The sequence below is a fragment of the Indicator indicator genome, chromosome 21 (assembly GCF_027791375.1).
Source record: "Indicator indicator isolate 239-I01 chromosome 21, UM_Iind_1.1, whole genome shotgun sequence".
In the NCBI taxonomy this organism is placed as follows: domain Eukaryota; kingdom Metazoa; phylum Chordata; class Aves; order Piciformes; family Indicatoridae; genus Indicator; species Indicator indicator.
In genome coordinates this window covers 11,546,014-11,570,414 of record NC_072030.1, presented here as the reverse complement: position 1 = coordinate 11,570,414, position 24,401 = coordinate 11,546,014, and the positions used below count along the sequence as shown (strand labels likewise).

General features: G+C 36.3%; 1 protein-coding gene across 4 annotated transcripts in view; it reads left to right on the top strand.

Annotated features, from left to right (window-relative positions):
- The window catches only part of SOX6 (SRY-box transcription factor 6), a 243,134-nt gene extending 220,063 nt beyond the window's left edge, over positions 1-23,071 (top strand). For 2 of the 4 annotated variants that reach the window (XM_054390717.1, XM_054390715.1), the window contains exons 13-15: positions 9,589-9,762; positions 12,235-12,451; positions 20,114-23,071. In XM_054390717.1, coding sequence (XP_054246692.1) covers positions 9,589-9,762; positions 12,235-12,451; positions 20,114-20,417 — 695 coding nt within the window. In that variant the 3' untranslated portion in view covers positions 20,418-23,071. Of the gene's footprint in view, positions 1-9,528; positions 9,763-12,234; positions 12,452-20,113 lie in introns of all 4 variants that reach the window. The other 2 variants (XM_054390714.1, XM_054390713.1) reach the window with 1 other exon arrangement.
- Positions 23,072-24,401: the final 1,330 nt, after the last annotated feature.

Genomic DNA, 24,401 nt, shown 5'->3' with positions numbered 1-24,401 from the left:
ACACTTGAGTGATACACTTAAAGTTTTTAAAAGAGAGCAGGAATCTGGGATAAAGTACTTGGGCACAGTGTTTCAGCTGAGTTGAATAAGATTTGGTACCTCAGCCCTGGAGTAACTCAACGCCTGCAAATAAGATAGAAAAAAAGTCATTCTGTTTGTAAGAACCATCCTGTCACTTTTCTGATGGCAACCACTTCATGAATCTTGTTGTTGCCAGCATCTCCATAGCATTTTACAGCGAGAACTGTCATTTTGAGTACTAAAGAATCTGAGCCAGGGGTGTGTGGACAGATCTTCTCATAGCATTGAAACGTATACCTCTCAGGACACTAATATTTCACACACAGTATGCTTCTCACTTTCAGAATAATAAATCTGTATGTCCTCCACAAGTGTTACCTTTTGATTTTTCAACTGTCGTAGATATTTTTTTCCTACTGCTAAGTATGAGGCTTTCTCATTTGCTGTTTCCATGATACAGTAATTGATTCACTTAGAATAGTATCTTTATTTTAAAAAATTCTGGTTAGAATTTCTGATGTTGTACAATCAACCACTGTTACAATGCCCTGAGTTTTACATAGGGGTGCCTATTAGCACAGTTGTGGTTAAGGCCTTGTCACAATTTCCATTATATAGTAAAACATTATTTTCAGGAATTTAGAGCGAGGCTGTAAAAAGGAACTGTGGGCTGCAGTTTTACACAGAAAATCTCTGCCTATGAGAAAATAATTGTCACAAATGCTGAAAGCATCAGTCAGTTTGCTTAGCTATTTTTAAGTAGACAGTGAAAAAATAAATATAGTAGTTCAATGGTTTAAAACATTTTTTTTCACACTTGTACACAGACACCACAGGTGTAAAACCCACCACGGTCCTGCTTTTTAGCTCTGCACATATCCTTGTATTGCTCCAGTGCTGCAAAAGACTCTTGAAGCTGCCTAAAATAGCACAAAGTTGCCAGGCACAAAGGAACTTTCAACAGATGGAGAAAACCACCCTTGTATCATACCGCATGGAGGAAGAAGGAATCTTGTCCTTCTTCCTTACCTCCTTGAGCACAGGGAGTGGAGCAGAATTTTGACTATATTAAGGAAGGAACATCATATATTCTGGCTAAGCATGAGCAATTCATACAGATTCAGACAAGTCCCCTTTATTTGTACAACTGTCTATTCTTTCATGCTGCACACCATTTTCTCCTTTAGGAACCTCAGTGTCTCAGCAATAGAGAGGTGCTTATGAGCATGTGCCTTTCCTCCATGTAGATATGCCAAGTATTCAAGCAAGTCTTTAGTGCAGAACTTAGCAGCAAGGTGTCAATGTTTTCTTAATTTGTACTTTGATTTAATGTTATGTAATTCATGGTCCAAAATGTGTGTGGGATGGGCATAACACTATCTTCACAACTTCTGCAAATATTAAATGATTATATTTTCAATGTGGCAGGGACAGTTTCACAGGAAGTGCAGTATTTTATAAAAGTGTAATCTGTGAATTCTCACAGAAGCCCCTATTTCATGGCAAATCCCCATGAAATGCAGGAATGCCCCATGCCACGTGTAAATGTGGCAACATATTTGGTCATGCCTCTGCCCTGTTTGTAAAACCATCTTCCTGGCTTCACTCACAAATTCCCAGTGCACAGGTGTGGCATATTTGAAAACTTAGCCTTAAGAGTTTTTTCTTATGTTACTTGTTAGCTTACAGCTCCTATTATCACGCTGCTTTTACTTCTCTCCCTTCATGATGTATTATTTACTAATTATATTATTAATTGTTCTAATAGCAGTAGCTCAAGTGAAAGGCAAGAAGCAATGGCATATGTGTATTCTAGCCCTAGGTCTTTGCCATCTAATTACTGGTATGATCTGACAAGTGAGAAGAGCAAACAGTGGATGGAGGAAATTGGTTATATCAATACAAAGAATGATGTTGCATGTGATAGAAGGTGACAAATTCAACTGCAGATTGAATGGAGGAAACGTGTCACTGAAGCAGTGATTCCGACATGAATTAGAACCTTTTACAAAGTATTCTGTGTTTCATTAATTTAACATAATTTGAGGGAGATGGTTTTGTAAACCCCTCTCCCCCTGTTAAACATAGTTGTCTTTTATAAAACCACATTGCATTTAAGCTTATAAAATTCATTGTTTTGCTACACAGGGGCAAGTAAAGTTTTTCATTAGCAATGTTCAGCCACACCTTGAACAATACACTCATCAAATATGAGGTCAGGCTGCCTTTTCTTCTCTGCGGTGAATTCCTGTCTGTCATTTCTCCATCTTAAACTAAAACAAAGCATTGACTGCCATATGAATGGATCATGTCCTGTGGCCCATGTTCAGGCAGGAGTTTTTTAGAAAAACCTGCAAGGGATGACTGAAGACTGCAGAATTAATCCCTGTGTTTCAAACCAGTATCATGTTTTCTGGATGTTCTAGGAGACACTGTCATGTCAGGAGAAATGTGAAATGATGTAACTGGCAATAAACCTCTTATGGAAACATTTTTATGGTAAATAGATTAGTTTATTCCTGTTTGCATTGTTTTGACTTTGAATAGGATTAATACAGTAGGAATAACTGCTTAGCTGTTAGAACAGTTTTTCGAGGGGGGGTTGGAAAGAAGGCACTAAACAATAAAAACTAAGCAACCATTTGCAGTATAAATAGATCTTATCAGATACTTACCAATAATTATCAGCAACATTTCTTCTTGGGCTGGGCTGTTTTGTCCATGTTTTTTCTTTCTATGGGCCTCTTGAGTATGAAATGAAATAATAAAGAGAAACAACAATAGCATTCGTGGGAATGTTGACTGCAGTTAGGTCTGATGACAGGCAGTCCCTTGCTTCTGGTTGCATTGCATAGGCTGAATAACTTTCAACTTAAATATGTTTCACATTTCTTCTATCAGAAATATCTGTGTCAGAATGGGGTTGTTAGCATTTAATTAATCATCTTTGAAGGGTCTTGAAGTCTGCAAGTGGCACATGATTGAATAATCCTATGACATTTAGATACCTCCCCATATTTATAGCAGGGGCTCCTTCTTCATCTCAGTGTTAAGCTAGATGTTTCATGGATCTTCACAGAATAACTTCTCATGCTCTTATGTCACAGCATAAAGAGGACTATGTAGGGCTTAAACCAGGCCTTAAGCTCTAATTAATCCAGTTAATATTTCTGGTAATTTAAAATGTTATTGTATTTCTTTAGACGTCTTCCACACCATATTTCCATGAGGGTTAATTTTGCCATAAAATGTGGTCAAGGAATTGAAAAGGTTTGTATAAGACATTGAGAAAGTGGTAGCATTTGGCAGTTTTCATTCAAGTAACAGAGATCTGGGCATGGGTGGCTGTGGAGCATGGCTTTACTAATATCTTATTTAGAAATATTGTGTCAGTATTTAATATTGCTCAGCTAATAATTCAGATTTAAACACTGGTGAGTGAACTGCTACCACTGATAGAGCTGAGAATAGTTGATTTCACACACAGAGAATATTTCAGTATTAATTTTAGTTCTAGACTTCCAAATGAAGAAAGACATACATGCAGGTTGTGAGGATGGCTGTGAAAACTAGTGCTGTGTTTTAATTGAGATTAAGAATTTTGCTTGCATATGTAAAACAAATGTACTGAAAAAGCAAACTCACTGCCACCAAAACTGAAAACAAGGCACTTTGGAAAATGTATGCTGATATATAACTGGCTAGAATTTCCTTCATTTTGCAAAGCCACGAGCCACATGCATCAGCTCACCACAAAGTCATTAGGTCTTTTTAAACTCAGATGAAAAACATTAACAAATACCACAAAAGGCTTTAGTATGGCCCCTTTGTTCATTCACATATGGCAGTTTATAACTCCTGCACCACTTGGGTCGTGTGTTTGTTTAAGCTGCCTCCATCAGGCCAGCCCTGAAAGAACAAAAGACATCTTGAGCGATCCTAAGCAGGAAATGGGCTAATCTAAACATGGCTTGTGACACTATAAGTAGAATAGAAAGAGGAGGGATTGATTAGTCATTAATGTCCAATTGACTCCATATGGATGTTGCAATAATAAGGCCTTTTTCAGTGCAGTAGCAGAGTTATTGAATTAGAGGTTTATGTTTCCTCAGAGCTGACCTTGGGGAATTCCCTTTTGGTTCTTCTTGTTGATGTTTTAAAGAGAATGGAGTCTCTTACCAGGAAAAATAGAAGCCTTATCATAACAGAGTATTGCATGGATGTAGCTAACCTGTGCTACAGTTTATTCCCACCTCTTACTATTTACTTAGCACATTTTAGAACCCTTTCAGGTGAAATATTTTAGAGCTCATTTAAATATTCCAGTATTTCATGAATCACTCATGTCTTTCTCAGTTCCCTCCCCCCCCCCCCCCTTTTCATTCATTGACATGCAGCCTCAAATCCCAGCTGAATAATATTTGTTTAGCATTTGAAATGAAAGCAGCTTGACAAACAGACACTTCCATGCAGAACATTTGTGCCACTGTGTGACTACAGACATCTCCATCCTGGACAAAGTCATGTTTCCAAGTGGGACTTAGTTTTGCCTAGTGATGAAAAGACATGCCAGTAATGACAATAGTCCATGAGACATATTTATTTTGTCTCTCTTGGTGGCAATAAAGAAAAAGACTTCTGAAAGTGGGTGGGGATGAAGAAGTAAGAGGCAAGCAAGAGGCAAAACCGAAAAATACTGCAGTAACTCTGCTACAAGTCACTTAGATTAGTGAAGGAGTATTTTTTGTAACTATCTCCAAAATTGAACATTGAACTTAATAACTCACAGTAATAGCTAAATGATTATTCTTGTGTTCTAAACTTTCCAAAACATCTTTTGTCAATCTGCTCCTTCCAGATTTTTCTGTTTGATTTACAAACCATTCATAAAGGCTGCATTTATCTGTCCACAGGTTAAGCAGGATGGAGAACTGCCAAGCTAGTTTTTCATGCCCCCTTGTTCTATGGCATTTCCATGTTTATGAGTAACCCATCTCTAGTAGTAAAAGCGTGACTCCTGTTTGCATGTTCATTGAGTTCTGGTCTTTGTAATGCAAGCTGCTAGCAGTGCTAGTTGTCTTACCACAGACATGGACAAATACTTCGAAGGTTGCAATCAGTCTTTTCCAAAGTAGACAAAAATGTTATCTCAGCTTAATGAATAACTGATGTTAGGAGCTTTACTACTAGCCAGTCACTTTTACAATAGAAGCCTAGGCAGATTGTCTTTACTTCTGTGTATCTTATCTTGGTATATGTCTATGGAAGATGGTATGCAGTATATTCTCTAGAGCAGCCAAAGACTCATTACCTGGGGGTAGTAAAAGGAAATGTATCACTTCAAACATGAATCAATGGCCAGAGTGTGAAGAGTAATTAAGAAATAACAGTGTCTGATAAAAATCTCTTTGTTTTTCCTGTCACTTCTTTTCCCTTTCTTTCCTCATCTTTTTCTCAACCTTGTCTTGGCTCCTTTCTATCAGGTTTATTATTGTTTGCCTTTTGGTAGCATGTAAAGGCCCTGTCTGAGGTTTTGTTGTGACAGATGATCTATAAAATGTAAGGTAAACCCATACCTCATTAAAGACAATAGGATTAACCCTAATGTGGCCAAGATTTCAGGAATCACGCTAAGAGGTGGCACATGTCCTAAAATTCTGGTCCTTATAAACAGTGAGAAACTCAGATAAGGACAGAAATAAATAAACAATGCAACAATTGCTAGTTTATGTTTATTAATATTTAATTTATGTGACAATGCTTCTTTCCTGTTGATGATCAGATTCTTTTCTGTTTCTAAAGAACAGAGGTTCTTCTTCCTTGCACTATCATTACAGAGGAGTCATTTTAGGAACAAAAATATTGTTTGAAATTTAATGAACCTGTAACATTTTTTGATTCATTCTGTGGTGTTCCCTGACTCAGTATGGTCCATAGAGTATACTCTAGAATCCATCCTCCACAGAGGACTTGTCTGCCATATATCCACAAAAAATTATCATTTTTAGATCTTTTAGTTTTAGATCACCAAAGTCATTAGAAGTTAGGCAAATGCAAAGCATCTAAGAAGTTCATCCATGCACATCCTCAGAAGCCTAAAGTGTCATTTTGAGGACAGCCACAGCCTTTAGGCTGAAATGTAGACTTCTTTCCAGCTAAGTAACCAGGGCAGCTAAACCATACTGCATTTGCAATCATTACGAATTCTGACCAAGCTCTTAATTCTGAAAATCAAAAACATCATCTCTGATTGCAGTAGGAACCATAACTACCTAATAGAGCCTTAGTTGACATAGAGTAGCAGATACTTCCTTCACATTTCTCACCCTTCCTATAAAATAAAAACAGTATGTTTTTGTTACATCTCTTATATTGGGTTCATTATTTGTTAAACTACCCTGAAAATGTTTTCAGAAAATATTCTTTTCTTCAGAAATTTCAGATGTCTCAGTCTCTGTCAGTACAATAATTACTACAATAAAAAAAAAAAATCCATGCTTTGTAAAGCTTATGGAGATTGTTTATGTAGAGCACAATACTGTCTATCTGATTGACAGGATAAAGTTCCTAAGAACAACCAGCTTGAAAGCTTGTTCTTATCTGTTTCAACATGTAAGAGCGCAATGAGCATATGTGCTTTTTGTATCATTAGTACCTGATTTCCAACCTAAAAAAGTGCTGGAGACATTCTGTCTCCTCACATAGAATCACATGCTAACAGAAGTATTTTTTGGTAATGCTTTATATGCTGAATATAGTTCTGTAGTTCTGAGACAGAAGAAAAATGAGATTATATTACTTCAGTTATTTGCAGAAATTCATTTTGCAGATGCTTTTGTGATGGCCTATGGGTCAACTTGCAAGTACTCCCCCAGAGATCAAGCACAAGGAGCATCAACTCTGGCTGCTTTTTCAAATCCTTCAAGAATGGACTTGCTTAAAGCAGATGTAGCCAGAACTTCTTGGCTGTCTTGGGATGGTTATAATTTATTATCCTAAGAATTGTTTTCTGGCATAACTTTGCTCTGAAAAGAGACCATTTGTGTCGTGTTTGGTTCCCCTCCCCCTCCCCCCCATCTTTTTGTTGTTGTTTTTTAGTTGGGTTTTTCTCTTATTTTGTTGGGTTGGGGGGTTGGAGGTTTTTTTTGTTTGCCTGTTTAGTTTTTTATTATATTCAAATTAAAAAGACAGATACAATCTTGATACTAATAAAGGTACTCTTTTCCTGGATTGAAAAGTCAAGCCAAAATTGTCTTAGCAAGGGCTAAAGACAAACTCTTTATATTGCCTTTGGGACTCTAAAAGATGAAAAATCGTCATGTAGGTCCAAATGTCCTCTTTCTTTTGCTGTGAGTAGTGTAGCTGAATAATAAATGACATTTTTTGCATCAATAATAATTATTTTTTTAAATTTGTCAGCAACTTCCTCAATGCCCACCTACTAGTTATAAATTTTGTAGTGTTATTTTAAAAGATAGAAAAACCATTACATGATATATTTGATTTTTCTCAAATTATATAGCAATTTGTCTCAGTAAATGTTTCCAGTGTTGACTTATTATGCTTGTAACTTATTATATTTTCACAATAAATACATCCTCTCTCAAAAGATTGTATCTTTGCTATGCATGTTCCAAGCCTTCTAACAACAATGGACAGAGCCTTATTAAGCATCCACACCTCTAAATACCTCCTACGTGCAGGGTGCTCAGCAAAACTACTGTTCCTTTTTGCATTAAAAAGCTGACTGCAGCTGCAGCCTCCTGTAAATGCTTAACACCTGTAGCATGGCACTCGACTTAGAATAGTATTAAAATAGTTTTGCATCTCACATTTGCCACAAACCTGTCTTCTTTTATGTGCATGCATGTTAGTATACAAATTGCCAAATCGGTGTCAGCTGTAAAGTAATGGCATTTGAGGCATCATAAATTACCATGGTGATCCTCTGGAGAAGACACTGCTGTATACGAATGAGCGTTTTGCTCTCAGGGTAATGTATGTCTTCATCTGGCCCAGTAGTCAGCATATTGCCCTGTGTTGATGGATATAGTCAGCTTGAAACTACACTACATTTCACTGCACAATAAACATGGCTGTCAACACCATATAAAGCAAAATCAATTTATCCTCTATGGTCAGTGCGTTTTAAATGAAATTAATGTACTGTGGACCTGGTGGCAAAAGGTAGTGTATTAGTTATGCATCCTCTATTTTAGGACTTTTTTTCATGTAAATGTATTTCCTATATAGAATTTTCAAGTGGTATACTTAACATATAGTCTTTTCTCGTGAGATTAAGAATTAGTTTTTGCACAATTACAACCTTGTGAGTCAGTCACTGAAATGAGTAAATCTGCAGTGTTTTACTTGGTGTAAAGGGCTAGTATTACATGGTAAGTAAATCAGCGTTGGGAGTTGTAACAGTCTGCAAAACAGGAGCCTATTGCTGTGTTAATTTGTTGTCAGGTACTTTGCCTTTTCAAGATACTGAATTATATGAACAGTTTGATGAGGCCTAAGACTAAGTATGGTATTCCTCCACTGTAAATAACTTTTGCCTTTCTTTTGTAGCTAATATATTGCCCTGAGAACACGTTATCATTACAATTGCAAAAGCTTTTCTGGTAAAAGCATGCCTTGTCTAGACTTGGTTATATCTTCCTCCTCTATTAACTCATTCAACACCTCATACTCAACTCTCTGAACTCTAAACCCCTGTGAAGCTTCGCTGTTCATGGTAAAGAAACAGGGCTGAAGGTATTCGTAAACCCAGTTAAGGTTAGCATGTACAAGCTGAATTGATGGTGAGTAATAACAGCACACTGGGGTACATTAAAGCACAGTGGGCATGGAGAAGCTGGAGTGCTTGTCTCCCATTCTGGAAGCTGCAGGATGCTGTGCATGAACCTGTTGAAGGCAGACAGTTTTATTACACTGATGTGATTGAATGCTCCAAGATACATCTAAAATTCAACTAACGCAGATGTGACTTTAAAATGTTCACCTTCAATCATAATCAGATTCATGCAACTATCAGTATGTACCTGGTGCACTGTGTAATTTATTTTATTAAATGATTGGGGTGTGTGTCAGTGCTCAAGCAGCAAAGTAATTGTAAATTACTTGTGTGGACAGATCAGCTTGGATTCTTAAGTGCAACTTTTGTGGGCGTTTTGGTGAGCATTCAGAACGTATTTGTTATGTTTGAGTCCCAAATAGAACCTTTTTCAAATCTCCACACCTCAACTGAGGAAATAGTGCACTTTGTTTCCTCCCTCAGATGTTGATGCCTTCAGCTGGGTGAGCCTGGTTGCACTGAAATCATCGGATACCCTTTCGCTCTCTCTGTGTTTGTCTCTCTGGTAGATCTGGCAAGAAAAAAAAAAAAAAAGAGAGAGAGAGAAAGAGAATGAGGCTAAAATAAACACAGCTCTGAAAGCGCTTGCGTAATCCACGTAATAATGTTTTGCATCCATCTTGTTTCTTCCTGCCCTGACATTACAGGGAGTAAAGCAATGAATGGCTCTGCAGCTAAACTACAGCAGTATTATTGTTGGCCAACAGGAGGTGCCACTGTGGCTGAAGCTCGAGTCTACCGGGATTCGCGGGGCCGAGCCAGCAGCGAACCACACATCAAACGACCAATGAATGCTTTCATGGTTTGGGCAAAGGATGAGCGTCGAAAAATTCTCCAAGCCTTCCCTGACATGCACAACTCCAACATTAGCAAAATCCTAGGTAAGTGCGAGACAATGAGCAAATCATGACTGTGACTGAACCCAAACTGAGGGAAGCTTAGAACGCGCTCTATGGTAGTAGCAATTGGCAGAGGTTAGTTATTTTTGGAGCCGTGGAAAGATGAAGTTATTTATTTTGGTGACACAGGCTAGTTGCTTCCTTCTTGGATTTGCAGCTTCTCTAATTTTAGGACATACTTTGTTTGTTTGGAAGATGTTCACTGAAATTGTAATTACTAAGATTTATAGAAATGAAAAGTCAAGGATTGTTTTCATTTCTTTCCTTTTCTCTTTATGCCCCTTCCCTAATACTTTTTATTTTCAACAGCAGAGTCACAACATCCTTAAAAAACTTAACACCAGGATTCAAAACGAATGTTTTGTGAAAACTGTTTCAAGAGTGTATCCTGATAAAAGGTCTAATTTCAATGTTCCATTAGAAATCACCTGAATGCAAAACGAGAGTAAATACAGGGAAAAAATTAATAAAGTACAAAATTCAAAGTTTAAGTCAGACAATGCAGTGTCAAAGAAACCTGGCACAGTTCAAAAGTCACAGACATGCATACCTTCTTTCATGCAAAATTAAGTTTGATTCAAAATGCTAGAATGTTTGAAAATCTAAGGAATCACCACTGTCATACAATAACAATACTGCCTAGTTAAGGGACACGATAGTTAATATTTAATTTGTATACAGTGAGATGATCAGGCAATATACCATGGATTATGCTTTGCCACTGTGCAAATAAATTGTCTTATTTTTTGAGAAATTTTGATTTGCTTTTTAAGACCCCTTGAGAGAATTAGAAACATACGTGGGAATGAGTGGTGAAATGTTAAAACCTATGTTTGCTTTAAAACCTATGTTTGGTTTCTGAGTCTTTGAAGTGAAAGACAGATTCCAAATGTAACTCGTAATAAATAAAAGTAAAAATCAAGTTTCCTCTGCAATCAAATTATTGTAAACTTTGAGTTCATATACGTTCTCACCAGAGTTTTTTCTGCATGTTACTACAGAGGCAAGACTACATAGGAATAAATGTTACTTTGTCCTAAAGCTTCCAAAATCCTACTTACTAGTTCTCATATTTTTGTCTACCATATAAGTAAGTTACATGAATAGCCTTTCAGTTTTGTATAAAACCTGCACTGTTTCAGTGTTGGCAGCTGTAGGGAATCTATATTATTTGTGTGCATTCTGTGAAAAAACTATTAGGAGCATAGTAACTGTATTCATTTAAATGTAAACTTTCAGCACAAATATTTCAGAAGTGCCAGCAAGTGAGTGTTTGTTAACCATGGAATTAACCTGTCAGTATCTGCTCTACCACAAATAAGTCTGTGTCCATATAATATCTGTGCAACTTTTCCAGGACAATGAGAAAAGAAACTGAAATATTAGAACTGACAGAGAGTATTGCTGGCTACGGATGATATTTATACAACTTTTCCATTTGTTGATGTATGAAAAGTCTTGGTAAAAGAATAGCTTCCACCCGCATTTACCACAGCTGTAATCGTTTTATTCATCTAAAAGACACCAAAAAGCTATTTTCTGCATTTCTTATCCCCTAGGAAAAAAAAAAAATCTCTTCTCTATTTAAGTGTTTAGTTAGCTCCTTATAAACAATGCAAGAGATCTGAATACTTTTTCCTTTTTCCTGTGTACACTGTGTTAATTTTTTAGCTTTTTATTGGTGCAGCTTTCAATAAGAGTTTACAGTACCTGAAGTGGTGTATGTAATTACTATGTGCTTTCTGGTTTTCTTTTTCGTGTTTTGTTTTTTTTAATATAAGTTTGTTAAACGTAACTTTCTTGGTGCACTTCTGTGCTTATATTACATCTGACCGGAAGACAGTATGCGTAATAGGATTTAAAATATGGTAAGGTTCCAATATTATGCCAAGCTTATATCAGAAGATTAGTAAATTTGAGACACCCAGACAGCAAGGAATTTTCTTGAATCTGTAAGGTTTGGATACTTTTTTTCCTGCTACATAGCAAGATAATATCTATTAGCAGAAGTGTGTTAACAAATCCTCATAAAACTATCAAAGAAGCATATATCCCCAGGCAACATGTTAATCAGTAGAAATGTATGGTTGTAGACCTAACTTAACCATAATGCTGTGCGTGGTATAACAAGGGTATGGAGTTATTCACTGATGTATGCTCATATTGTAAAAAATTAATCTGTTTTGCAGCATGAGAACTATTGATTTTAAGAGCACCTATTTAATATAGATCTACAGATGTTTGGTCAGCAGGAATATCTGGCAGTCCAGTTTCTTTCAGGATTGCACAGGTTATGCCTCCCAATATATGTGCTGGCCAATGTAAATTCAAATCAATTGATTGCATTAATTTATTTCAAAGTTTTTTATTGTGGTGAAGAAGTCATGCAGAAATGTGAATGCATAAAGCTTACTCTGCTCTACTTGAGTCCTCACAAACGTTTTGTGTTAACAGGATCTCGCTGGAAGTCTATGTCAAATCAAGAGAAACAACCTTATTATGAAGAGCAGGCACGGCTAAGTAAAATCCACCTAGAAAAGTATCCTAATTACAAATACAAACCTCGACCAAAACGTACCTGCATTGTTGATGGCAAGAAACTGCGCATTGGTGAATACAAACAACTGATGAGGTCTCGAAGACAGGAGATGAGGCAGTTTTTTACCGTAGGGTAAGTGCTATTGTTGCAATTGTTTTCAAAGACAGAGCATGCCGTTTGAAAACAAATAGACTTATCTGTTGAAGTCATTGACTAATGTAATTTGGAAGGTAAGGGTCTAAACCTGTAAAACCTTATTAAAAACACAAGATACATCATGCAATATGGAGCTATCAGCTTGCCACTGAATGCTGATTATGAGACTGATTGTGAAATTCTTTAAAGTCAAAAGAAGTTGTTTCCCATTAGCCTGAAAGGTTTGAATCATGTCTTTTGTGAGTTATTAGTAAGATAATCCATTCCGGGCTGCTGTTGACTCCAGGATAATTTCCTAAATTAAGACAAGAACAAAGGGAAAAGCACAAATATATTATTCTCATGTAGAAAAAGGGAAAAAGGACAAGAGAAATAGCGGTTACCTTAAGAACAGATGTGAATTAATGATATAGCATGAGGCTATTAGGAATTTTGTTATGCATAGAAATGTGAAAAAAATATTAAAAAAGGGTTTTGGAAGAGTCTTTCAAATAGGTGCATAGATTGTCTGGGGTAGATTTACAACATGGAATATATGGCTCAGAAAGTTTTAAGAATATTGTGTGGTTTTTAACAGCATTTCCTCTAGTCTTCAGCAGAGAAAGCAGTCCTATGAGAGATCTACAGGCTAAAGATAACAAAAGTCCAGTGAAACAACTGCACCAGAAACGCTTTCTTTCTCCTGTTGTTTTTTTGTTTTTTAATGAATGTGATGCTCAGTGCTCTAATACAATGTTTCTGGTGCTTTACAAAGAGTCTAAAAGCTATCTCCAGTGCCAGCCTTTCCAAATTCACAATGTTCTGCTTATTTCTCTAATCACAATAGTCTCCTTTTGTTGGGTACTTCCCTACCAGATAATTGACCTTGACGTCGATTATGTGCCCTCATTTTTGGCTTGGGATGCAGAACTCCTGTTGCAGTCAATTATTTTGTGGTACAGCCTGCAACAATGTGGGCTCTTGCTTCAATCAGTAAATAGAAGTGGTTTTGATATCTTGAAATAGCCTTCCAGTCTATAGTTTTGACCTTGTTTTCCATTCTTTGCTATATGGGAAATTGTTTACTAATAGACTTTGATCAAAATTGTACATAGAACCCTAACTAGAAATCTGAATTTATACATCACATCACAAATTATATTCAGACTGAGGGAATGAAACTCTAGCTTATGTCTTCCACAGCAGATTGACAGGCCAAATTGCATTTAGACAAGAAATGTAAAAGAAATGCCAAAACAGCAGTCTGAACAATTTGAGGATTGTTTGCTAATTCAAACCAGTATAAAGCAGTAGCATTTTACACACTGGAAGTGATGGCTAAATATGGAGGTGAATGTGGAGGATGGATTTAAGAAAATTCTTAAAGTGCCTACTTAAAGAATGATACTATGATTTTAAAAAGTAAAAAAATAGAAGAAAGAAAGAGAAAGAAAGAAAGAAAAAGAAAGAGAAAGAAACAAAGAAAAAGAAAGAAAAGAAAGAAAGAAAGAGAAAGAAAGAAAGAAAGAAAGAAAGAAAGAAAGAAAGAAAGAAAGAAAGAAAGAAAGAAAGAAAGAAAGAAAGAAAGAAAGAAAGAAAGAAAAAGAAAGAAAAAGGAAGAAAGAAAGAAAGAAACAAATAAAGAAACAAACAAACAAACTCAAAAGTAAACTGCTGATGCAACCTAAATGGAAAATACTGACTTTTAGTTATGCAAAAGATGAACAATAAAGGAGAAAGTAGATCCATGTTGCAGTTCAATATGAATATAAATTTTGATACTGAGGAAACAGACTGTGCTTTTAGAAAATTATGTCATGCTTCTCTGTATATTCCCACTGTTGCCCCAAATTCCCTTCTTCCCTAAAGAAAGAGTTAAAACAGAATCCTTGGAAGAAGCCAAGCAAAATAGGTGAAACAATCAGACAGCTTTTTTGAACTGAAATGTAAAACACAGCACCATTTATTTCAGCAGAATAGTTTATTGAGTAATAAAGAGCAAAATTTCATCCAAATCAGATTATAAGTGAAACACAATGATAGTGACCATCAAGTTCTTAAACTTACTCTTCCTTGATTTTAATGTAAACATCACATAAAGCGTCAGCTGGAACAGTTTTCCTGACTGACCTCATACACCTGTCATTTCTCTACTGTTTGGATGGAAAAAACAGCATACATCATCCTTCAGAACTGTAGACATGAGAGCTGAGATGCATTTTCTTTTTCAGAATGAAATAGGAGACAAATGTTGTTTCTGGGATTGAAAATACTCTGTTTACAGTAAATATGTCAGTGTAAGATAGAGAACAAAAGCACAAAATAAACTTCAGTGAAATGTGCCAAGAGCTCCATACTGCTTGAAGTCCTGCTGCTTTTTCTTTTTTAGGAACCTACCAATTAAGTTGGGAATGGGTATGCCAAAATGGCAAAACATTATTGTCATGGAATAAAAAAGATCAACAGGAGACGTGTGAAACAGAGAGAGAGACATTCAAAACAGGTTCTCTTATACCAAATGTACATTTATGGGTAAAGCAATACAGTAAGGGCTAGTTCCTATCAGATCCCCCTGGGCGAGCCATTGGCTGAAATTGAATAATCCTGCCTTGAGTACAACTCAGACATTGGCCCCCCACCAAGAATGAAAGAGTTTTACAATACCTAAACTTTTAAGATGGACAAAGCTCATACTGCTTACTTCAGTGGGCTGCATTCTTTGATAAACACTGGTGAGATGCACACAAGTTGTTTAGAGAATCTCAGTACACAAAATAGCCAGGCCTTAAAATGGAGAAATCAGTTAATGAGTGGCCAAGTTCTCTTGTGGTCTTTGAAGAAAAGCTTCTGAAGAACTGAATGAGAGTGAAGATTTCTTGGAATAAACTGGGCAGGAAATTCATGTTTTGAGAGAAATGTTATGTATGCAAGTAGACAAGCACAAAAATCTAGGAAGTAGCAGGTATTTTAAAGAATGGAGTGGAACTTAAAATGTGCATCCCTGCCTGAATGAGTTTTGTTTCAAATGAGGCAGATAATATACAGAAATAATTCATGTTTAATGCAGACTATATTAAAAATGTGCTGCTTTTAATCTAGTGGAAGCTGAATCTGAAGCCAGATGTCTTTAACATAATTGAGTTATTTTTAATAATAAAATTATTAATGGGAAGTTGTGAATGATAACTTCAGCATAAATTAATCCCTGAACAGACTTCAAGTGATTTACAATTTCTCTTCAACACTACTTCTTTTGTAATGCATAAATGTGAACTAACAAATGGGTGTATAAAACATAAATTCAGACATTTTAAGTTAAGAGTCTGTCTTTTGTTGCCTTATCTTACACAAATAATTCAATTCTGAGACATTTTTACAGTCTAATACACTCTAAATACAAGTATATGATATGTACATTTCTCTGCAGAATTATGTAAGCAGTAACTTTTTTTTCCTCATTTTTTGTGTGTGTTTTACCAGTGTAAGATGTTTAGAGTAAAGCCTTTATAGTGTTTATAACTACTGTACACACATAGTCTCAATGTTGCTAGACTACAGTTTTGAACAAGGCTGTAATATTATACTCCTATAGCTTGGACTTAAAGTAAGTACACAATGGGTGCTTTTGTGAGATTTACTGTTGCTTCTTTCCTTATGGGAATGTAAGTTTCAGGGGAGTGTAGCATATAAGCATTTTTCTTAATGTAATTGATTTTGCTTCAGTCATTTAAAGAGCTGTCAAAAATAGTTGGGAAAGGGGACAGAAAACAATGTGAATTTGCCAATTTAAACATTTAGCTAGTTTTGCAAAAGTCAATAGTGGAACATTCTCCAGAAATATCCTAAGAATATTAATGCCACAAACTTGTGAGCTGGTCAGTTGATCTAAGAATTTTCATGTTGCCTCCGGTTTTATATTTTCTTAACTGTTTTTGGCCAAATCTTTGGACCCAGACTGGACAGACATGCTAGCAGTGCTGGCAGAACTGGAGAGGCAGGTGACCTCTAGTAAATGGCCAGAGGAGATGGTGGAGACAGGAGTGGTTTGAAGCCATGGTATGTGTCACTGTTCAATACAGATCTGAAGAGACAGGGAGATGAATGCTGGCTTCTAGAAATCTTAACTAGGCTGAAAATCTCCTTGCTTTAGCTGTGTGCAACTGAGCTGAATCATAACCTTTAGCTTGCAATAAAGTATGTTTTTATCTCCCTCACTCCAAGATCCTATGATAGGCAAAACTCTAGCTAGATACAAGGGTTAATCATATGGAATTTAATGGTATAAAAAAACACCATTAACACAAACAACTTAAAGAACTACAAATAAATAAATAAATAACACATAATAGCTAGAGTCATAGGTTAGAAACTCCCAACTCTTCTTTTCAGGCAGAGCAGTTAGAATGCTCTAATTTCTTCCCACCTCCCTATCCTGTAAAATGTAATTACTTAGGAAATGATAACACTCATCTCTAGTAACATATGCCATCCATACAGTTTGTATCTCTAAAGAAGGCTTTCCAGATGTAATGCTGCAACTCAAGCAGAATTTACAGAGACAACCTGATCAGCTCTAAATAATAACAAGGGCAAAGTGAAAGGTAGGTGTCCAGTTACTGAGGTGCCTATGTTTTAAGTGCTAGCAAAATTTTTCTAGCAAATGGTTAGCAATTTGAGGCATTTCCCATTTAGGTGGTACAGTTACCACATGTTTACAGTTCCATGGTGAGATGTAGGTCATTTAGAGCTCACCAGTCTTACCCACTCGGCAGCAGGCACACACACCACATCTGATCTTTGTTTGACATGTAAAAATGAACTTCATTTATGAATGACAAATTCACTAAGCTTTTAACTTTTCTCTTACACCAATCAACTTCTTTACCAGTTAGTTTCCTTCTATAGTTTGCCATGCATTTTGTGCATTCTAGAGTAAAAGGTATCTCTGTAAATTCTTCTTCATTATGCTCAGATGACTTGCTCCCTTTGTACTTTGAGATGAGTGGTACTTGGACAAATACTCTGTCCTGTTGAAAGGTGGATAAGCAAAAGAGTTTTGCCGACTTGATTAGCATTTCAAAGAACAGGCTGGCCAGGGGCAGTTGTGGAATCTCCCTCTCTGGAGATATTCAAGACCTGCCTGGATGAGTTTTTGTAGAGGTGCTAGGTTGGACTAGATGATCTCTTGAGGTCCCTTCCAGTCCCTAATATTCCATGAATCTGTCCTTTGGACCTTAACACTGACAACCATTTTTTTATCAAGACACTTCACAACTTGCTTGTAGAAAAATGCAAAATTTTGGGAAAAGGGGTAGGGGTGGATATTAGAGTTCAGATCCTTAGTGTCATCTTAACACAAGACCAGCTTAGGCTCAGTCATACTTTGAGTATATTCTATAATTCTTAGAAATTTGTAAAGACAACTTTTCTCAAAACATCTTTTGGCATTAGCATTGTGGTGTTCTTTGATAAACAGTTATTTTGTGAATTTATTCTAAGAAATATCACAAAAAATATTAATACCTGAAGTTGTTAGATGGGCAGATTAGAGAGAATTAAGGTGACAAGTATGTAAAATTTTGCTGTGACCATGTGTGGAGAAACAGTCATTACTATGAACATTTTCTGTGTGTGAAAGTTGTGAAGGAGATACATGTGGGTTTTAACAGTAATAGTTTATACTCCTCTATAATGTGCAATGTTCCCATGTGAGGTAGGTGTTCAATTTTATGGATAAAGTATTGAAAGATGTTTGCCGAAAATCACTCGCAAGTAAATACATTGGCTGAAAATTGTTTTCACAGGACATTTATCAGATCATTTAAAAAGTGAAAATTTAGTGAAAAATCCCTAGCTGTTTGTAAATCATCTGCAAATCATCATTTGCAAACAGGAGTATAATGACTGTGTCAAATGAATTACTGTGATGGTTTTGCTTGCTGCTAGCCAGGTGTACCACACTCACACAACAGATGTTTGAATTTCTCAAGCAGTGCAGACAGAGGCTTTAAGAGTGAGGCTAGCAGTGCCAGCAATGACAATACTACAAGCTATTTTAATGTTACCTTACACTGTGTTCATGTTTTGACTGTCTGCATTGGTACCTGAACTTGAAGGATTTTGGTTTCCCAGTAGCTCTGAGGAAGACTCAGCATTTAGGGGTCTTGTGAATAAGCTTCACATTATTTTGTGTATTGATTTGGCTACTGATTAAGAATTTGTGAGAGAATGTTTTTTGCAATGTCCTTTGGAATTTTATCACAAAATGACGCAGTGGTTAAGAAGTTATAGATTTGTTAGACTATTCAAACACATCTGACACCGCTTCTCTCCTCCTAAAATTAGAGAATAGTTCTCTGATACTTGGTCAACTTTATTCTAAAGAAGGTTAGGAATACATTGAAATATGTGTTCTTTAAACAGATGCTGCAAATAAACATGTATGTTCAATAATCAGTCAATAGTGGAACAGCATCTTCCAAAGAACTTGAGTGTACTGGAGCACTTTCTCAGTGTTACATCCAAGTATGATGGAGATTCTCTTCCTTCAGACAAGTTACATCCCTTCTTTTTCTCTTGCTTTAGCAAAGTTAATGATCCAGAAATAATATGAGAATAATTGCATGAGTATTTTAATATAGAAAGTATGTTATTAGTTAATTAACCCAAACATAAGAAGCCAGTGCAGGTCTGACCATGGAATGGGTTCAGTAACCTGACCTTTACTCAGCAATGCATTTGAATTTACCTACGTTGGTGTAAGAAGAGACATTGTATCATTTAGTACAACTATGTACATGCCCACAGTAAAGCTTGTGTGGAATTTCTGGCAGTAATATAAGCTTATTTTGTTTGAAACATGGTTAAAATCACATACGCATGAAAAAGAGAACTCTACATAGTGCAAAATTAGATATCAGAACGTAAAATGTGTCAGCTGCAGAGGCAGTGCACCCCAAATCAAGTCTTTCCATGTATTTGCATTGTCAAAATAAATCAAATCAGACGTTGAGTCCTCAGGATGAAGTCTTAATTTCTGTAGACTGTCCATTAACATAGAAAAAAGGTCAAACTCATTCTCACACATTAAATCCTGATGAACAAATGGCATTCTGATCATGGATTTAAATAAAAATTGAAAGCTAGCAATAAAATATCAAAAGTATTTCTAAGTGACAGAGGAGTCAGCCTAGCACTTAAGAAGTACATTACATGCTTACAAGTTAGATGGTGTTACTTAGTCACCTATCTGCCGTTTTAGACACTTACAGGAAATCTTGAGGTCCCCTAACTTACAGAAGCTCTTATCAGGACTTTGGGGGATTTAGATTTGGAATACACACCTACAGTAGCAGTTTATGTATCACACAGGTGCCTGAAGCCTTTTGATGATGTCTGTTCAAGAGGCAGTTTGAAGTATGGCTTAAATAAACACATAAAATACATGAACAACATCTGGTAATTGCTAAACAATTTACTCTCCAGTTGTCCTTATGGGGAACTAAGATGAACCAATACCGTATGGGACTGGACTGAACCTCAGAGGACTGCATGCAGCCTTTCTAGGAAACCACCTGCTTTTCTTTCATTTGGACTTGCAGAAGGTCTTCCCTCCTCTGAACACAAGAAATCACATTCCACTCTTGTTTTTCCTTCCAGACAACAGCCTCAAATTCCAATCACCACGGGAACGGGGGTTGTCTATCCTGGTGCTATTACCATGGCGACTACCACGCCATCGCCTCAGATGACATCAGATTGCTCAAGCACATCTGCCAGCCCTGAGCCCAGCATCCCTGTCATTCAGAGCACTTATGGTATGAAGACGGACAGCGGAAGCCTTGCTGGAAACGAAATGATAAACGGAGAGGATGAAATAGAAATGTACGAGGACTATGAGGATGATCCCAAATCAGACTATAGCAGTGAAAATGAAGCCCATGAGGCAGTCAGTGCCAACTGAGGAGTGTTCACAGAATTAAAGTACTCAGACTCTTTTGGGTTTTTTTGGGTTTTTTTTGAACAAAAGTTCTTAAAGAGCCTGCTTGCATGTGTGGCTCCTACAGTTACATCAGCAGAATGGTCTTAAATGTTTCTTAACGTGTGAGACAGATTGTTTCCCTAATTTTTCATGAACTTGGGTTTTTTGTTTTTGTTGTTGGTTGTTTTTTTTAATTTAGATGAAGACATATATTAAATAACAGACATCAGGACTTGAAAACTTATATGAATCAATAGCTGTCTTACAAGTCTTACCTTCTGTCTTTTTCCGTTTGGATGCTGATAAAGATTTAAGTTACTGTTTTAGATGGGGGTTATACATTCTCACTCAGGTATGCTGTGCCAGCCTACAGGTTGTGAATGTGTTTTTATTCTGGATTATTTTAGAAAACAAAACCTTCAGATTTCATATCGTGAAACAGAACAAGTCCACAAGTGTGCACATCTGTGCATCACAGCTTAAAAAATAGTCTCTGAATTCCATTTTTTCCATATGTATAGCTGAACTTCTGATGTGCCAAACTTTTCATAACTTTTGAATCTTAACATTTAAGAAAAAGTCTTAAAGGAGACACTGTAAAGTCTTAGACAATCCTTTGACATCTTAAGAAAATCATATATATAAACCCTAATTTTTTTTCCAGAATATGGTAAAGTACTCAGGAATCTGGAGACAGGATATTCTTAAGTAGTGAACATGGTTGCCATAGTGCATGTGCCCAATTGCTTTTGCCTCTTGATGTGCCATTAGTGTGAAATTTTAAGGAAGCACAAAGGAGCGTTCACCAGCTATGGACTGGCCTGTCTTAGCAGTGTGAGGCCACCTCTGATGACATTCTCTACCCTTTTGTTTTTAACCCTTGCATTCAGTCTTAACACATTTTCTCTTAAATAAGTTATTCATTCCAGAATGTCAAGGGTCCAAATACTTAATATTTATTTTTAAAAGTACTGTTGGTGGCATTACACTTACAATTCTTTGTTGATATTTTAAAGAGCCCCTTCTTTCTCCTCTCCTAAATTACACAGGTATATGAAAATAAAGTGCACCTGCTACTAAAATGAACATGACACTTATGAATGAGAAATTCAGTTGTTCCTGTAACATTGTATGTTCAAGGAGCACTTGGAAACAATCTGCTATAAGTAATGCAAAATAAAGTGAGTACTTTTATATGTACATACAGTACAAATATTCCTTAAAAAAATGGTGTTTATAGTTATAAACTTCTGTACTTAGATAGCAAAGGCAGATGTAAAATCCAAGCTGCATGTAGAGTCCATCATGATGAATTTCTAGAGCCTGTAGAATCCTGCAGTGAATCATGGCTCCATACATCATGTTCCTGTTATGACCTGAAGGAGAACTATTTGCCACCTTAAGTATTTATGCAGTGATTTATATGTGAGACTGCTAGTGGGGGGGGGTGGGGAAGGCTACACAAATGTCTGACTTGCAAAGCTGGCAAAATGGTGCATCAAAAATATTTATTGAATATTAGTCATGTGGGAATGTGAGCCAGATCTTGATGAATGCTTGTCATGTGCTTTGGAATCTTTGGAGGTAAGGTGCAAGAGAAACTAAAATTTTTATTTGTATTACTGCGAGAAATGATGCAAATGCTAGAGAAAATTCTGGGAAACAGAGAGATATTCAAAGATTGTGAATTTATTACATTTCAGAGGCAGAGAAGAAAATGCCTTTATTTTTTTCCCTCACACTCCACTCCTGTTCACAAATATGTCACTGTATATATATATATATATATATATATGTATGTATATATGCAGATCCAATGGGCCTGATGAATTACGTACACTGAAGGTCCTCAACTCCTTCAGCTTTCATTTTGAATTGAATATGTTCAGCACATTGGTGACAAATTCAGGCGCAGGCTGAGAGGTATGAGTGGGTCTAGAGCAGCTTCTCTTGAATTCTGTGGGAATCTTCCCACAGATCGAATGGGCTTTGTTCAAGACCCAGACAATGAAAGAAGCACAGTGTTAATGCTGGCTATCCTCACACTACCATCCTATCTTGCAGAAATTCAGGTGAGATGCAATGACAAGAGAGAACAGTCATCTTCCTTGTAGCCCCTCTGAGACCTGTTTGAGCACAGATAGCTAATCGTTGCCACTGTAGGAACCACATTTAAATGTGCAAGAACAACCCCCAAGACAAAGAATATTGTTCAATTTACAGGACAATTTATAAAGATAATGGCATAGAAACACAATGGTCAAATTTCTCTGACCATTTTGTAATTTGGAACAAAATGCTATATTTTTAATATTTATTTAAATGTGTTCTTAGTCCATGTCTAATAAGCAATAAACTGGTCTAGCCAAGACTTTAAAGGCATATGCTGTGTCGTTAGCTGGTGAGCGCCCTCTTTACGCTGGCTAAGGTACTGATAAAAGTGGGTTTTGTTCTTATAATTGCTTGGGAATTTGAACTGGTTTTAATACATTCAGCTGAGATTGGGGGGAGGATACCATTACTTCCTAAAAAAATGGCTATTTATTAATGTCTTACATAATCCTCCAGTTAGAAGTATCTCTCCCTCCCCCCATGTCACTTTCTTTTACTCTTGCTCTCTTTTTTTTTTTCCCTTGGTTTTGTTGCATAGGTAGAATGCTGTATTGCTACCATTGTATTTTATGTAATTATTTTTTTTTTTGCACAAAGGCAAACATTTAGATTAGTTGGTTAATTTTTTTTTTTTTAATTTTATGACCATGCCAAAATAATATTCTGCAGGCTTGTGGAGAACAAAGGACTGTTCTTTAGGACTGAAACTTGATTTTGCTTGTAGTACAAAAAAACACACACTCACAGATGTTGTTTCGTAAGTGTTATAAGCACTGGATATAAATGGTATTTTTTATCACTTCTGACTAATGTGAAACTGTTGTACGAAAACTACATGAACAAAAGTCATCTGTTTCGACTCGTGTGGGCCTGCCTCACAGTTGCCGGATTTGAGTCATTTTTATGTCTTGTTATTTCATTTATTTATGCAAAATACATGTATGTATGAACACTTTGTTTTAGCTCCAGCCCTGCCTCAGTGCTGATGCTCTGTATTTTAAAGCCACATTCTTGAAAATAACTGGCTGTTCAGGAATTGCCAGCTGGTTAAAATTGCATTTATTGGCTGGGGGAGTGGGAGGAACATATTTGAATCTGAGTTGTGCATATGAGCATTTTATTCTATTTATTAGCCGACATTGGCTCTAAAATGTCAGTAGAAATCAAGGAAGGACAATCATAAGGATAAAAACCCAACATTTTTACTTTATTACTCGGAGCTCAAAACAAAGTTTTTGATGAATTTACCATCTCATTTTAGAATTTTTTTAAATTGTGTAAATATAACATAGGAAATAGAATTTTATTTTTTGTTCATGGATACTTAGTGAAGTATAAGTTATGTATTTACTTTTGTTCTATATCAGTGTATGTTGGTCCATATTAAATGCTGACAAGTCACTGTACCTCATGTAGATGCTGAATTTACACCCGCAGTGTGAGCGCAGTATTGTGGACCTGTAGCTGGGACAGCAAGAAGCCTCACTTGTGCTCTCACTGATTTTTTAATAGCATATTCCACAAACACAGAATACTTTCTTCTTTTTTTAGAAAGTAAACATACCCAATTTCTGATCATTTAATAGGACACACAGTTACTCTTCTGAATCCAAGTAAAACCGATAAGAAATTTTACTTCTTAACAAGAATGGCGTTTGGAAGTCAAAAGCATATCCCTGGAAAGATTATCAAGACTGAGATGGTCCTTGCAATGCAGTCAAAGCATCATAATATCAAACCTTTATTTTCTACATTCATCAAATCATTTAATGTCATATTACAATACCAGGGGAAATTGTTCACACAATACACAGACGGCTTGTGGAATTGCTTTTTAAGCATTCTGTTTGAGCC